The sequence below is a fragment of the Oncorhynchus mykiss genome, chromosome 18 (genome assembly GCF_057628025.1).
Source record: "Oncorhynchus mykiss isolate SJ-2025 chromosome 18, ASM5762802v1, whole genome shotgun sequence".
NCBI classification, from domain to species: domain Eukaryota; kingdom Metazoa; phylum Chordata; class Actinopteri; order Salmoniformes; family Salmonidae; genus Oncorhynchus; species Oncorhynchus mykiss.
The window spans coordinates 4,962,501-4,975,341 of record NC_143039.1 but is presented as its reverse complement, the minus strand read 5'-3'; the positions used below and the strand labels follow the sequence as shown (position 1 = coordinate 4,975,341).

General features: G+C 45.8%; 1 protein-coding gene across 2 annotated transcripts in view; it reads right to left on the bottom strand.

Moving 5' to 3' along the window:
* Positions 1-12,841, bottom strand: part of LOC118947131 (glypican-6) — a 418,221-nt gene that overhangs the window by 142,877 nt on the left and 262,503 nt on the right. For both annotated transcript variants that reach the window (XM_090206985.1, XM_090206986.1), the window contains exon 4: positions 2,145-2,310. In XM_090206985.1, the coding sequence (XP_090063111.1) occupies positions 2,145-2,310 (166 nt within the window). The remainder of the gene's footprint in view (positions 1-2,144; positions 2,311-12,841) is intronic.

Below are 12,841 nucleotides of genomic sequence, written 5' to 3'. Positions count from 1 at the left end.
TCTGTGTTGTGTTGTGTTGGGTCTGTGTTGTGTTGTGTTGGGTCTGTGCTGTGTTGGGTCTGTGTTGTGTTGTGTTGGGTCTGTGCTGTGTTGGGTCTGTGTTGTGTTGTGTTGGGTCTGTGCTGTGTTGGGTCCGTGCTGTGTTGGGTCTGTGTTGTGTTGTGTTGGGTCTGTTCTGTGTTGGGTCTGTTCTGTGTTGGGTCGTCTCCTGGTCGTCGGGACAACAGTTTTGTCAGACACACGCACACACACATACATAGGCACAGGACTCAGAAGTGATGTTTGCTGACCTCTGTTGAGACTCGTCTTTAAAATACACCCCACTGTTTTCAGATCCTGCTGCAAGAGGGATCGTACCATCTGCCTCACAAATTAACCCATGTTCCCTATATAGTGCACTAACTTTGACCAGAATAGACCACTAAATAGAGAATAGGGTGTCATTTTGTACGAAGAATATAGCTGCCTCCCCCAGTCCCCATTACAGAGGAGGGCTTGAGAACAGCTCCTTAATGAAACATTACCCACGTGCAAACCCAGCATGGAACACCAAACAGAAGGGGTTTCCTTCCGACCAGCAGGGACCAGGGTTTAGTTATCAGGCTCTAACAGCAGGGTTTAGTTATCAGGCTCTAACAGCAGTGACCAGGGTTTAGTTATCAGGCTCTAACAGCAGGGACCAGGGTTTAGATATAAGGCTCTAACAGCAGGGACCAGGGTTTAGTTATCAGGCTCTAACAGCAGGGACCAGGGTTTAGTTATAAGGCTCTAACAGCAGGGACCAGGGTTTAGTTATGAGGCTCTGACAGCAGGGTTTAGTTATCAGGCTCTAACAGCAGGGACCAGGGTTTAGATATCAGGCTCTAACAGCAGGGACCAGGGTTTAGTTATGAGGCTCTGACAGCAGGGACCAGGGTTTAGTTATGAGGCTCTAACAGCAGGGACCAGGGTTTAGTTATCAGGCTCTAACAGCAGGGTTTAGTTATAAGGCTCTAACAGCAGGGACCAGGGTTTAGTTATCAGGCTCTAACAGCAGGACCAGGGTTTAGTTATCAGGCTCTAACAGCAGGGACCAGGGTTTAGTTATCAGGCTCTAACAGCAGGGACCAGGGTTTAGTTATCAGACTCTAACAGCAGGGTTTAGTTATCAGGCTCTAACAGCAGGGACCAGGGTTTAGTTATCAGGCTCTAATAGCAGGGACCAGGATTTAGTTATCAGGCTCTAACAGCAGGGACCAGGGTTTAGTTATCAGGCTCTAACAGCAGGGACCAGGGTTTAGTTATGAGGCTCTAACAGCAGGGACCAGGGTTTAGTTATCAGGCTCTAATAGCAGGGACCAGGGTTTAGTTATCAGGCTCTAACAGCAGGGACCAGGGTTTAGTTATCAGGCTCTAACAGCAGGGACCAGGGTTTAGTTATCAGGCTCTAACAGCAGGGACCAGGGTTTAGTTATCAGGCTCTAACAGCAGGGACCAGGGTTTAGTTATCAGGCTCTAATAGCAGGGACCAGGGTTTAGTTATCAGGCTCTAATAGCAGGGACAAGGGTTTAGTTATCAGGCTCTAACAGCAGGGACCAGGGTTTAGTTATGAGACTCTAACAGCAGGGACCAGGGTTTAGTTATCAGGCTCTAACAGCAGGGACCAGGGTTTAGTTATGAGACTCTAACAGCAGGGACCAGGGTTTAGTTATGAGACTCTAACAGCAGGGACCAGGGTTTAGTTATGAGACTCTAACAGCAGGGACCAGGGTTTAGTTATGAGACTCTAACAGCAGGGACCAGGGTTTAGTTATGAGGCTCTAACAGCAGGGACCAGGGTTTAGTTATCAGGCTCTAACAGCAGGGACCAGGGTTTAGTTATCAGGCTCTAACAGCAGGGACCAGGGTTTAGTTATCAGGCTCTAACAGCAGGGACCAGGGTTTAGTTATCAGGCTCTAACAGCAGGGACCAGGGTTTAGTTATCAGACTCTAACAGCAGGGACCAGGGTTTAGTTTGAAAGACACCACTCGCCCAGGCACAACAAACACACAAACACACACACACACACACACACACACACACACACACACACACACACACACACACACACACACACAGAGAGAGAGAGAGAGAGAGAGAGGTCATATCATGTGTTTTCTCACCTATGAAGAGGTTCCACTCGGGATCTAGGTCAGCCTGGTTAGCCAGACAGCCTCTCATCACATTATGGCAGTAGTTATGACAGGGCTTCAGCCCAGGCAGACCCCTGCAGTACGGACAGTACAGCATCTTAGTCAGGGCCCTGATGCAGGCGGGGGCCACATTCACCTTGGGGGAGAGAGAAACATGTTGGAGATAAATGACTTATGTTGCCTTGTCATGTCTACCAGGCTAGAGGATCACCTCTCACACAGTATCTGGGTTAAGGATAGTACCAGGCTAGAGGATCACCTCTCACACAGTATCTGGGTTAAGGATAGTACCAGGCTAGAGGATCACCTCTCACACAGTATCTGGGTTAAGGATAGTACCAGGCTAGAGGATCACCTCTCACACAGTATCTGGGTTAAGGATAGTACCAGGCTAGAGGATCACCTCTCACACAGTATCTGGGTTAAGGATAGTACCAGGCTAGAGGATCACCTCTCACACAGTATCTGGGTTAAGGATAGTACCAGGCTAGAGGATCACCTCTCACACAGTATCTGGGTTAAGGATAGTACTGAGGTCAGAGGGGAGAGGTAGTCATGGTGATGGGAAGTTCAGGGCCTGGGAGATGGGCTGAAGGGCTGAAGGATGAGGTCAGAGGGGAGAGGTTGTCATGGTGATGGGAAGACCAGGCTCTGGGAGATGGGCTGAAGGCTGAGGTCAGAGGGGAGAGGTAGTCATGGTGATGGGAAGACCAGGGCCTGGGAGATGGGTTGAAGGGCTGAAGGCTGAGGTCAGAGGGGAGAGGTAGTCATGGTGATGGGAAGACCAGGGCCTGGGAGATGGGCTGAAGGACTGAATGCTGAGGTCAGAGGGGAGAGGTCATCATGGTGATGGGAAGTTCAGGGCCTGGGAGATGGGCCGAAGGGCTGAAGGATGAGGTCAGAGGGGAGAGGTTGTCATGGTGATGGGAAGACCAGGCTCTGGGAGATGGGCTGAAGGCTGAGGTCAGAGGGGAGAGGTAGTCATGGTGATGGGAAGACCAGGGCCTGGGAGATGGGTTGAAGGGCTGAAGGCTGAGGTCAGAGGGGAGAGGTAGTCATGGTGATGGGAAGACCAGGTTCTGGGAGATGGGCTGAAGGCTGAGGTCAGAGGGGAGAGGTAGTCATGGTGACAGGAAGAGAAGGATCTGTAGGTGATGGGTCATTTACAGGAAGCGTACAGAGGAGTCAGAAACCTCAGGCAACGGTCATGGGTTGTGATATGTCCCAAATGGAACCCGATTCCCTACTTAGTGCACTATAGGGCCTATAGATCTCTGGTCAAAGGAAATGCACCATAAAGGCAATAGAGCACATTTTGGGAGGCGGTCATCGGGAGGACCAAGGGAGTGATTCAAACGGCCTCAGCCAGAACTGAGGAGGAGGGATATCCAAGCTGACAGAGTTGACTCCTCAGAGAAACTAGTTCCCTAACAACAATAACACATTACAGTAGCCAGACTCTCCCGCTCCACTGATCCTGCTGCAGACAGAGATACGAGACACAGACAACTCAATATATATCTTAAGAGACAAACAGACTTCTGTGGAGTACAGTTAGATAGAGATACAACACTCAGGCAACTATATACAGTGGGGCAAAAAAGTATTTAGTCAGCCACCAATTGTGCAAGTTCTCCCACTTAAAAAGGTGAGAGAGGCCTGTAACTTTCATCATAGGTCCACTTCAACTATGACAGACAAAATGAGAAAAAAAAATCCAGAAAATCACATTGTAGAATTTTTAATGAATTTATTAGCAAAATATGGTGGAAAATAAGTATTTGGTCAATAACAAAAGTTTATCTCAATACTTTGTTATATACCCTTTGTTGGCAATGACAGAGGCCAAACGTTTTCTGTAAGTCTTCACAAGGTTTTCACACACTGCTGCTGGTATTTTGGCCCATTCCTCCATGCAGATCTCCTCTAGAGCAGTGATGTTTTGGGGCTGTTGCTGGGCAACACAGACTTTCAACTCCCTCCAAAGATTTTCTATGAGGTTGAGATCTGGAGACTGGCTAGGCCACTCCAGGACCTTGAACTGCTTCTTACGAAGCCACTCCTTCGTTGCCCGGGCGGTGTGTTTGGGATCATTGTCACGTGCCCAGCCACGTTTCACCTTCAATGCCCTTGCTGATGGAAGGAGGTTTTCACTCAAAATCTCACGATACATGGCCCCATTCATTCTTTCCTTTACACGGATCAGTCGTCCTGGTCCCTTTGCAGAAAAACAGCCCCAAAGCATAATGTTTCCACCCCCATGCTTCACAGTAGGTATGGTGTTCTTTGGATGCAATTCTTTGTCCTCCAAACACGACAAGTTGAGTTTTTACCAAAAAGCTTTATTTTGGTTTCATCTGACCATATGACATTCTCCCAATCTTCTTCTGGATCATCCAAATGCTCTCTAGCAAACTTCAGACGGGCCTGGACATGTACTGGCTTAAGCAGGGGGACACGTCTGGCACTGCAGGATTTGAGTCCCTGGCAGCGTAGTGTGTTACTGATGGTAGGCTTTGTTACTTTGGTCCCAGCTCTCTGCAGGTCATTCACTAGGTCCCCCCGTGTGGTTCTGGGATTTTTTCTCACCGTTCTTGTGATCATTTTGACCCCAAGGGGTGAGATCTTGCGTGGAGCCCCAGATCGAGGGAGATTATCAGTGGTCTTGTATGTCTTCCATTTCCTAATAATTGCTCCCACAGTTGATTTCTTCAAACCAAGCTGCTTACCTATTGCAGATTCAAAATCAAATCAAATCAAATCAAATTTATTTATATAGCCCTTCGTACATCAGCTGATATCTCAAAGTGCTGTACAGAAACCCAGCCTAAAACCCCAAACAGCAAGCAATGCAGGTGTAGAAGCACGATTCAGTCTTCCCAGCCTGGTGCAGGTCTACAATTTTGTTTCTGGAGTCCTTTGACAGCTCTTTGGTCTTGGCCATAGTGGAGTTTGGAGTGTGACTGTTTGAGGTTGTGGACAGGTGTCTTTTATACTGATAACAAGTTCAAACAGGTGCCATTAATACAGGTAACGAGTGGAGGACAGAGGAGCCTCTTAAAGAAGAAGTTACAGGTCTGTGAGAGACAGAAATCTTGCTCGTTTGTAGGTGACCAAATACTTATTTTCCACCATCATTTGCAAATTAATTAATTAAAAATCCTACAATGTGATTTTCTGGATTTTTTTCCTCATTTTGTCTGTCATAGTTGAAGTGTACCTATTATGAAAATTACAGGCCTCTCTCATCTTTTTAAGTGGGAGAACTTGCACAATTGGTGGCTGACTAAATACTTTTTTGCCCCACTCTATATATCTCAGAGACAAACAGACTTCTGTAGAGTAGTTAGAGAGAGAAACAGACTTCTGTAGAGTAGTTAGAGAGAGAAACAGACTTCTGTAGAGTAGTTAGAGAGAGAAACAGACTTCTGTAGAGTAGTTAGAGAGAGAAACAGACTTCTGTAGAGTAGTTAGAGAGAGAAACCATAGCAACATCAGCTCTGACACATCATTTAGCTGCAGTCTTGTATCAGTTCTGTTGGTCTCTCTGTTTCTCTTTGATTTTTAAAATCAGGTACCTTGTCTCCCTCCTCTCCACCCACCACCCCTGGTTGAGTCAAGCTACATGTGTGTGTGTGTGTGTGTGTGTGGTGTGTGTGGTGTGTGTGTGTGTCTGTGTGTGTGTGTGTGTGCGTGCGCACGTGCGTTTGTGTGTGTGTGTGTGTGTATGTGTGTGTGAGAGTGTGTGTGTGTGTGTGGTGTGTGGTGTGTGTGTGTGTGTGTGTGTGTGTGCGTGCGTGCGTGTGTGCGTGTGTGTGTGTGTGTGTGTGTGTGTGTGTGTGTGTGTGTGTGGTGTGGTGTGTGTGTGTGTCTGTGTGTGTGTGTGTGTGTGCGTGCGTGCGTTTGTGTGTCTGTGTGTCTGTGTGTGTGTGTGTGTGTGTGTGTGTGTGTGTGTGTGTTCAGAGTGTTAGCTTGGTGGTGCAGCAGTAGCAGCAGCTGGAGCGGAGCTGTTTTCAGAGAAGGGATCAAACACCTCCGCTCTGACACGTACACGGGTTTCAGTGACATCAGAGTGGCTCATGAAGGCTTTGAAGACAGAATGCTGCTGGTTTCATCACTAGATGTCTCAGCTCAGATCTGTGTGTGTGTGTGTGTGTGTGTCCGTGTGTCCGTGTGTGTGTGTCTGTGCGTGCGTGTGTGCGAGTGTGTGCGTGTGTGTGTGTGTGTGTGGTGTGTGTGTAGGTAGATGTCTCGGCTCAGATCTAGGTGTCATAACCCCATCCACGTTCCACCAATCTGTCTTCATCAGCCAACAGGATACAGATCGGTGATTTGAGAAAAAACGAATTCATTTAGTGGCAGAAAACAACTCCTCTGTTTCCCTCCTTTCAAGGAAAGAGAGGACCTGTCATCACCAGCTAGTTTCACTCCCTGGTATATTCTATTACCGTGTATTTGTCCCCTAATTGGGATGTGTCTTTACAGCCTGTCTGAACTACCAGTATATCGTTCCTTACTCCAGGAGAAAACCTTCACCAGATCAACATTGAGATCAATTCATTCACTTATAAAACATGTCTTATGTTTACACAGTGTGTAAAGACAGTAGTGGATTACAATATTTAATCTAACATTACATGGGAAATCAACGACAGAGATATTTTAAAGGATTTATGTTTTATGTCGTTGTGGCATTGGAAATGATTTCAGAACCAGAGTTACATCCCAAAATCCCTGTATAGTGCACTACTTTAGACCAGAGCCCTATAGAACCCTATTCCCTATGTAGTGCACTACTTTAGACCAGAGCCCTATAGAACCCTATTCCCTATATAGTGCACTACTTTAGACCAGAGCCCTATAGAACCCTGTTCCCTATATATAGTGCACTACTTTAGACCAGAGCCCTATAGAACCCTGTTCCCTATATATAGTGCACTACTTTAGACCAGAGCCCTATAGAACCCTATTCCATATATTGTGAACTACTTTAGACCAGAGCCCTATAGAACCCTATTCCCTATATAGTACACTACTTTAGACCAGAGCCCTATAGAACCCTATTCCCTATATAGTGCACTACTTTAGACCAGAGCCCTATAGAACCCTATTCCATATATTGTGAACTACTTTAGACCAGAGCCCTATAGAACCCTATTCCCTACATATAGTGCACTACTTTAGACCAGGGCCCAATAGAACCCTATTCCCTATATATAGTACACTACTTTAGACCAGAGCCCTATAGAACCCTATTCCCTAGATAGTGCACTACTTTAGACCAGAGCCCTATAGAACCCTATTCCCTAGATAGTGCACTACTTTAGACCAGGGCCCTATAGAACCCTATTCCCTAGATAGTGCACTACTTTAGACCAGAGCCCTATAGAACCCTATTCCCTAGATAGTGCACTACTTTAGACCAGAGCCCTATAGAACCCTATTCCCTAGATAGTGCACTACTTTAGACCAGGGCCCAATAGAACCCTATTCCCTATATATAGTACACTACTTTAGACCAGAGCCCTATAGAACCCTATTCCCTACATATAGTGCACTACTTTAGACCAGAGCCCTATAGAACCCTATTCCCTAGATAGTGCACTACTTTAGACCAGGGCCCTATAGAACCCTATTCCCTATATATAGTGCACTACTTTAGACCAGGGCCCTATAGAACCCTATTCCCTATATATAGTGCACTACTTTAGACCAGGGCCAGAAGGTGTCTCATGAGATCCAGTCCAGAGCTCTGAGTACATAATCCCAGCCTGAAGGGGAGTCCTCTTCACAAACCAGGATCTGTCAGACTGGGTCAGTCTTCCCTCCTTAGATAGTTCATTATAAATACATCCTGAATTATAAATACATCCTGAATTATACATTAGAGGGAAATATTTCCAGCTGACAACACAGCCTCAACAGCATCGTCTACTAATGAAGTCCAAGAAATACATCCCTTCACACCTCAACATGAGACATCTCCACATTAAGATATGCACCTCGGTTGGTTGAGTTACTAGAATATACACAATCACTAGCTGCCACTATAATACACAATGAAATCAGCCATTTCATGGTGACTGGGCCCAGGGTGCATTATCAAATAAACAATCAGGTTTTTCATGGTGACTGGGCCCAGGGTGCATTATCAAATAAACAATCAGGTTTCTCATGGTGACTGGGCCCAGGGTACATTATCAAATAAACAATCAGGTTTTTCATGGTGACTGGGCCCTGAGTACATTATTAAAGAGACAATAAGGTTTTTCATGGTGACTGGGCCCTGAGTACATTATTAAAGAGACAATAAGGTTTTTCATGGTGAGTACTGAGTACATTATCAAATAAACAATTCGGTTTTTCATGGTGAATACTGAGTACAATACCACAAACACAGAACAACACAGCCAGCTAATACAGCCAGTATTGTACCTCTAAATGTGTACATTTTTTACATTTTAGTAATTTATCAGACACTCTTTGTCACGTTCTGACGTTAGTTCTTTTGTTATGTCTTTGTTTTAGTATGGTCAGGCCGTGAGTTGGGTGGGTTGTCTATGTTCCTTTTTCTAGGTTTTGGGATTTCTGTGTTTGGCCTGGTATGGTCCACAATCAGAAGCAGCTGTCAATCATTGTCCCTGAATGAGAACCATACTTAGGTAGCCTGGTTGTCCCTGATTGAGAACCATATTTAGGTAGCCTGGTTGTCCCTGATTGAGAACCATACTTAGGCAGCCCGGTTGTCCCTGATTGAGAACCATACTTAGGCAGCCTGGTTGTCCCTGATTGAGAACCATACTTAGGTAGCCTGGTTGTCCCTGATTGAGAACCATACTTAGGCAGCCTGGTTGTCCCTGATTGAGAACCATACTTAGGTAGCCTGGTTGTCCCTGATTGAGAACCACACTGAGGTAGCCTGGTTGTCCCTGATTGAGAACCATACTTAGGCAGCCTGGTTGTCCCTGATTGAGAACCATACTTAGGCAGCCTGGTTGTCCCTGATTGAGAACCATACTGAGGTAGCCTGGTTGTCCCTGATTGAGAACCATACTTAGGTAGCCTGGTTGTCCCTGATTGAGAACCATACTTAGGCAGCCTGGTTGTCCCTGATTGAGAACCATACTTAGGCAGCCTGGTTGTCCCTGATTGAGAACCATACTTAGGCAGCCTGGTTGTCCCTGATTGAGAACCATACTGAGGCAGCCTGGTTGTCCCTGATTGAGAACCATACTTAGGCAACCTGGTTGTCCCTGATTGAGAACCATACTTAGGTAGCCTGGTTGTCCCTGATTGAGAACCATACTTAGGCAGCCTGGTTGTCCCTGATTGAGAACCATACTTAGGCAGCCTGGTTGTCCCTGATTGAGAACCATACTGAGGCAGCCTGGTTGTCCCTGATTGAGAACCATACTTAGGCAGCCTGGTTGTCCCTGATTGAGAACCATACTTAGGTAGCCTGGTTGTCCCTGATTGAGAACCATACTTAGGCAGCCTGGTTGTCCCTGATTGAGAACCATACTTAGGTAGCCTGGTTGTCACTGATTGAGAACCATACTTAGGCAGCCTGGTTGTCCCTGATTGAGAACCATATTTAGGTAGCCTGGTTGTCCCTGATTGAGAACCATACTGAGGCAGCCTGGTTGTCCCTGATTGAGAACCATACTGAGGTAGCCTGGTTGTCCCTGATTGAGAACCATACTGAGGCAGCCTGGTTGTCCCTGATTGAGAACCATACTGAGGCAGCCTGGTTGTCCCTGATTGAGAACCATACTGAGGTAGCCTGGCTTCACCTTTGAGTTGTGGGTGATTATTTTCTGTTTTGTTTCACCGTTCAGGACGGTTCGTTTTGTCGTTTTATTGTTTTGTTCAGTGTTCAGTATTTCTTATTAAAACAAGATGAACACTTACCACGCTGCGCTTTGGTCCTCTCCTTCATACGACAAACGTTACACTCTCATCCAGTAAAACGTACAGTTAGTGCATTCATCTTAAGATAGCTAGGTGGGACAACCACATTTGGTATTTGGTATTTTATTAGGATCCCCATTAGCTGTTGCAAAAGCAGAAGCTACTCGTCCTGGGGTCCACACAGAACACAGAACACGGAACACAGAACACAGAACACATTACACAGAACACAGTACACAGAACACAGTACACAGAACACAGTACATAAAACACAGAACACAGAACACAGAACATGAAACAACATAATACAGAACATCAATAGACAAGATCAGCTCAAGGACAGAACTACATACATATTTAAAAAGGTACACACAGCCTCCATATCAATAAATACACACAGACTCTCTAGGTCCAATAGGGGAGAGGCGTTGTGCCGTGAGGTGCTGCTTTATCTGCCCTCATATCAATACATACACACAGACTCTCTAGGTCCAATAGGAGAGAGGCGTTGTGCAGTGAGGTGCTGCTTTATGTGTTTTATAAAACAAGGTTTGCTGTTTATTTGAGCAATATGAGATGGAAGGAAGTCCATGCAATAAGGGCTCTATATAATATTGTACGCTTTCTTGAATTTGTTCTGGATTTGGGGACTGTGAAAAGACACCTGGTGGCATGTCTGGTGGGATAAGTGTGTGTGTGTCAGAGCTGTGTGTAAGTTGACTATGCAAACAATTTGGGATTTTCAACACATTAATGTTTCTTATGAAAGAAGAAGTGATGCAGTCAGTCTCTCCTCAACTCTTAGCCAAGAGAGACTGGCAGCATAGTATTTATATCAGCCCTCTGATTACAATGAAGAGTAAGACGTGCCGCTCTGTTCTGGTCCAGATGCAGCCTGACTAGGTCATTCCTTGGAGCACTGGACCACATGACTGGACAATAATCCATATCAACCATATATCACAGTCATAGTCAGGACATTCATCTGCAGATAGCTAGGTGGACCAGTCATAGTCAGTACATTCATCTCCAGATAGCTAGGTGGACCAGTCATAGTCAGGACATTCATCTCCAGATAGCTAGGTGGACCAGTCATAGTCAGGACATTCATCTCCAGATAGCTAGGTGGACCAGTCATAGTCAGTACATTCATCTCCAGATAACTAGGTAGACCAGTCATAGTCAGTACATTCATCTCCAGATAGCTAGGTGGACCAGTCATAGTCAGTACATTCATCTGCAGATAGCTAGGTGGACCAGTCATAGTCAGGACATTCATCTCCAGATAGCTAGGTGGACCAGTCATAGACAGTACATTCATCTCCAGATGGCTAGGTGGACCAGTCATAGTCAGTACATTCATCTCCAGATAGCTAGGTGGACCAGTCATAGTCAGTACATTCATCTCCAGATAGCTAGGTGGACCAGTCATAGTCAGTACATTCATCTCCAGATAGCTAGGTGGACCAGTCATAGTCAGTACATTCATCTTCAGATAGCTAGGTGGACCAGTCATAGTCAGTACATTCATCTCCAGATAGCTAGGTGGACCAGTCATAGTCAGTACATTCATCTCCAGATAGCTAGGTGGACCAGTCATAGTCAGTACATTCATCTCCAGATAGCTAGGTGGACCAGTCATAGTCAGTACATTCATCTCCAGATAGCTAGGTGGACCAGTAATAGTCAGTACATTCATCTTCAGATAGCTAGGTGGACCAGTCATAGTCAGTACATTCATCTCCAGATAGCTAGGTGGACCAGTCATAGTCAGGACATTCATCTCCAGATAGCTAGGTGGACCAGTCATAGTCAGGACATTCATCTCCAGATAGCTAGGTGGACCAGTCATAGTCAGGACATTCATCTTCAGATAGCTAGGTGGACCAGTCATAGTCAGTACATTCATCTGCAGATAGCTAGGTGGACCAGTCATAGTCAGTACATTCATCTCCAGATAGCTAGGTGGACCAGTCATAGTCAGTACATTCATCTGCAGATAGCTAGGTGGACCAGTCATAGTCAGTACATTCATCTCCAGATAGCTAGGTGGACCAGTCAGAGTCAGTACATTCATCTCCAGATAGCTAGGTGGACCAGTCATAGTCAGTACATTCATCTTCAGATAGCTAGGTGGACCAGTCAGAGTCAGTACATTCATCTCCAGATAGCTAGGTGGACCAGTCATAGTCAGTACATTCATCTCCAGATAGCTAGGAGGACCAGTCATAGTCAGTACATTCATCTCCAGATAGCTAGGTGGACCAGTCATAGTCAGTACATTCATCTCCAGATAGCTAGGTGGACCAGTCATAGTCAGTACATTCATCTCCAGATAGCTAGGTGGACCAGTCAGAGTCAGTACATTCATCTCCAGATAGCTAGGTGGACCAGTCATAGTCAGTACATTCATCTTCAGATAGCTAGGTGGACCAGTCATAGTCAGTACATTCATCTCCAGATAGCTAGGTGGACCAGTCATAGTCAGTACATTCATCTCCAGATAGCTTGGTGGACAAGTCATAGTCAGTACATTCATCTCCAGATAGCTAGGTGGACCAGTCATAGTCAGTACATGGAAAAGAGTCCAGTGTGAATGTTAGTTTACTAAAGACACTAAACAGTCAAACACAGGCAGTTAATACAGGAAGTCTCCTGAAACAGGAAGTAATTAACCTGAAGATACCAGGTAGTCTGACAGTGTAACAGAGTAGAGTAGTCCACTCTGACAGTTTAACAGGAAGTAATTAACCTGA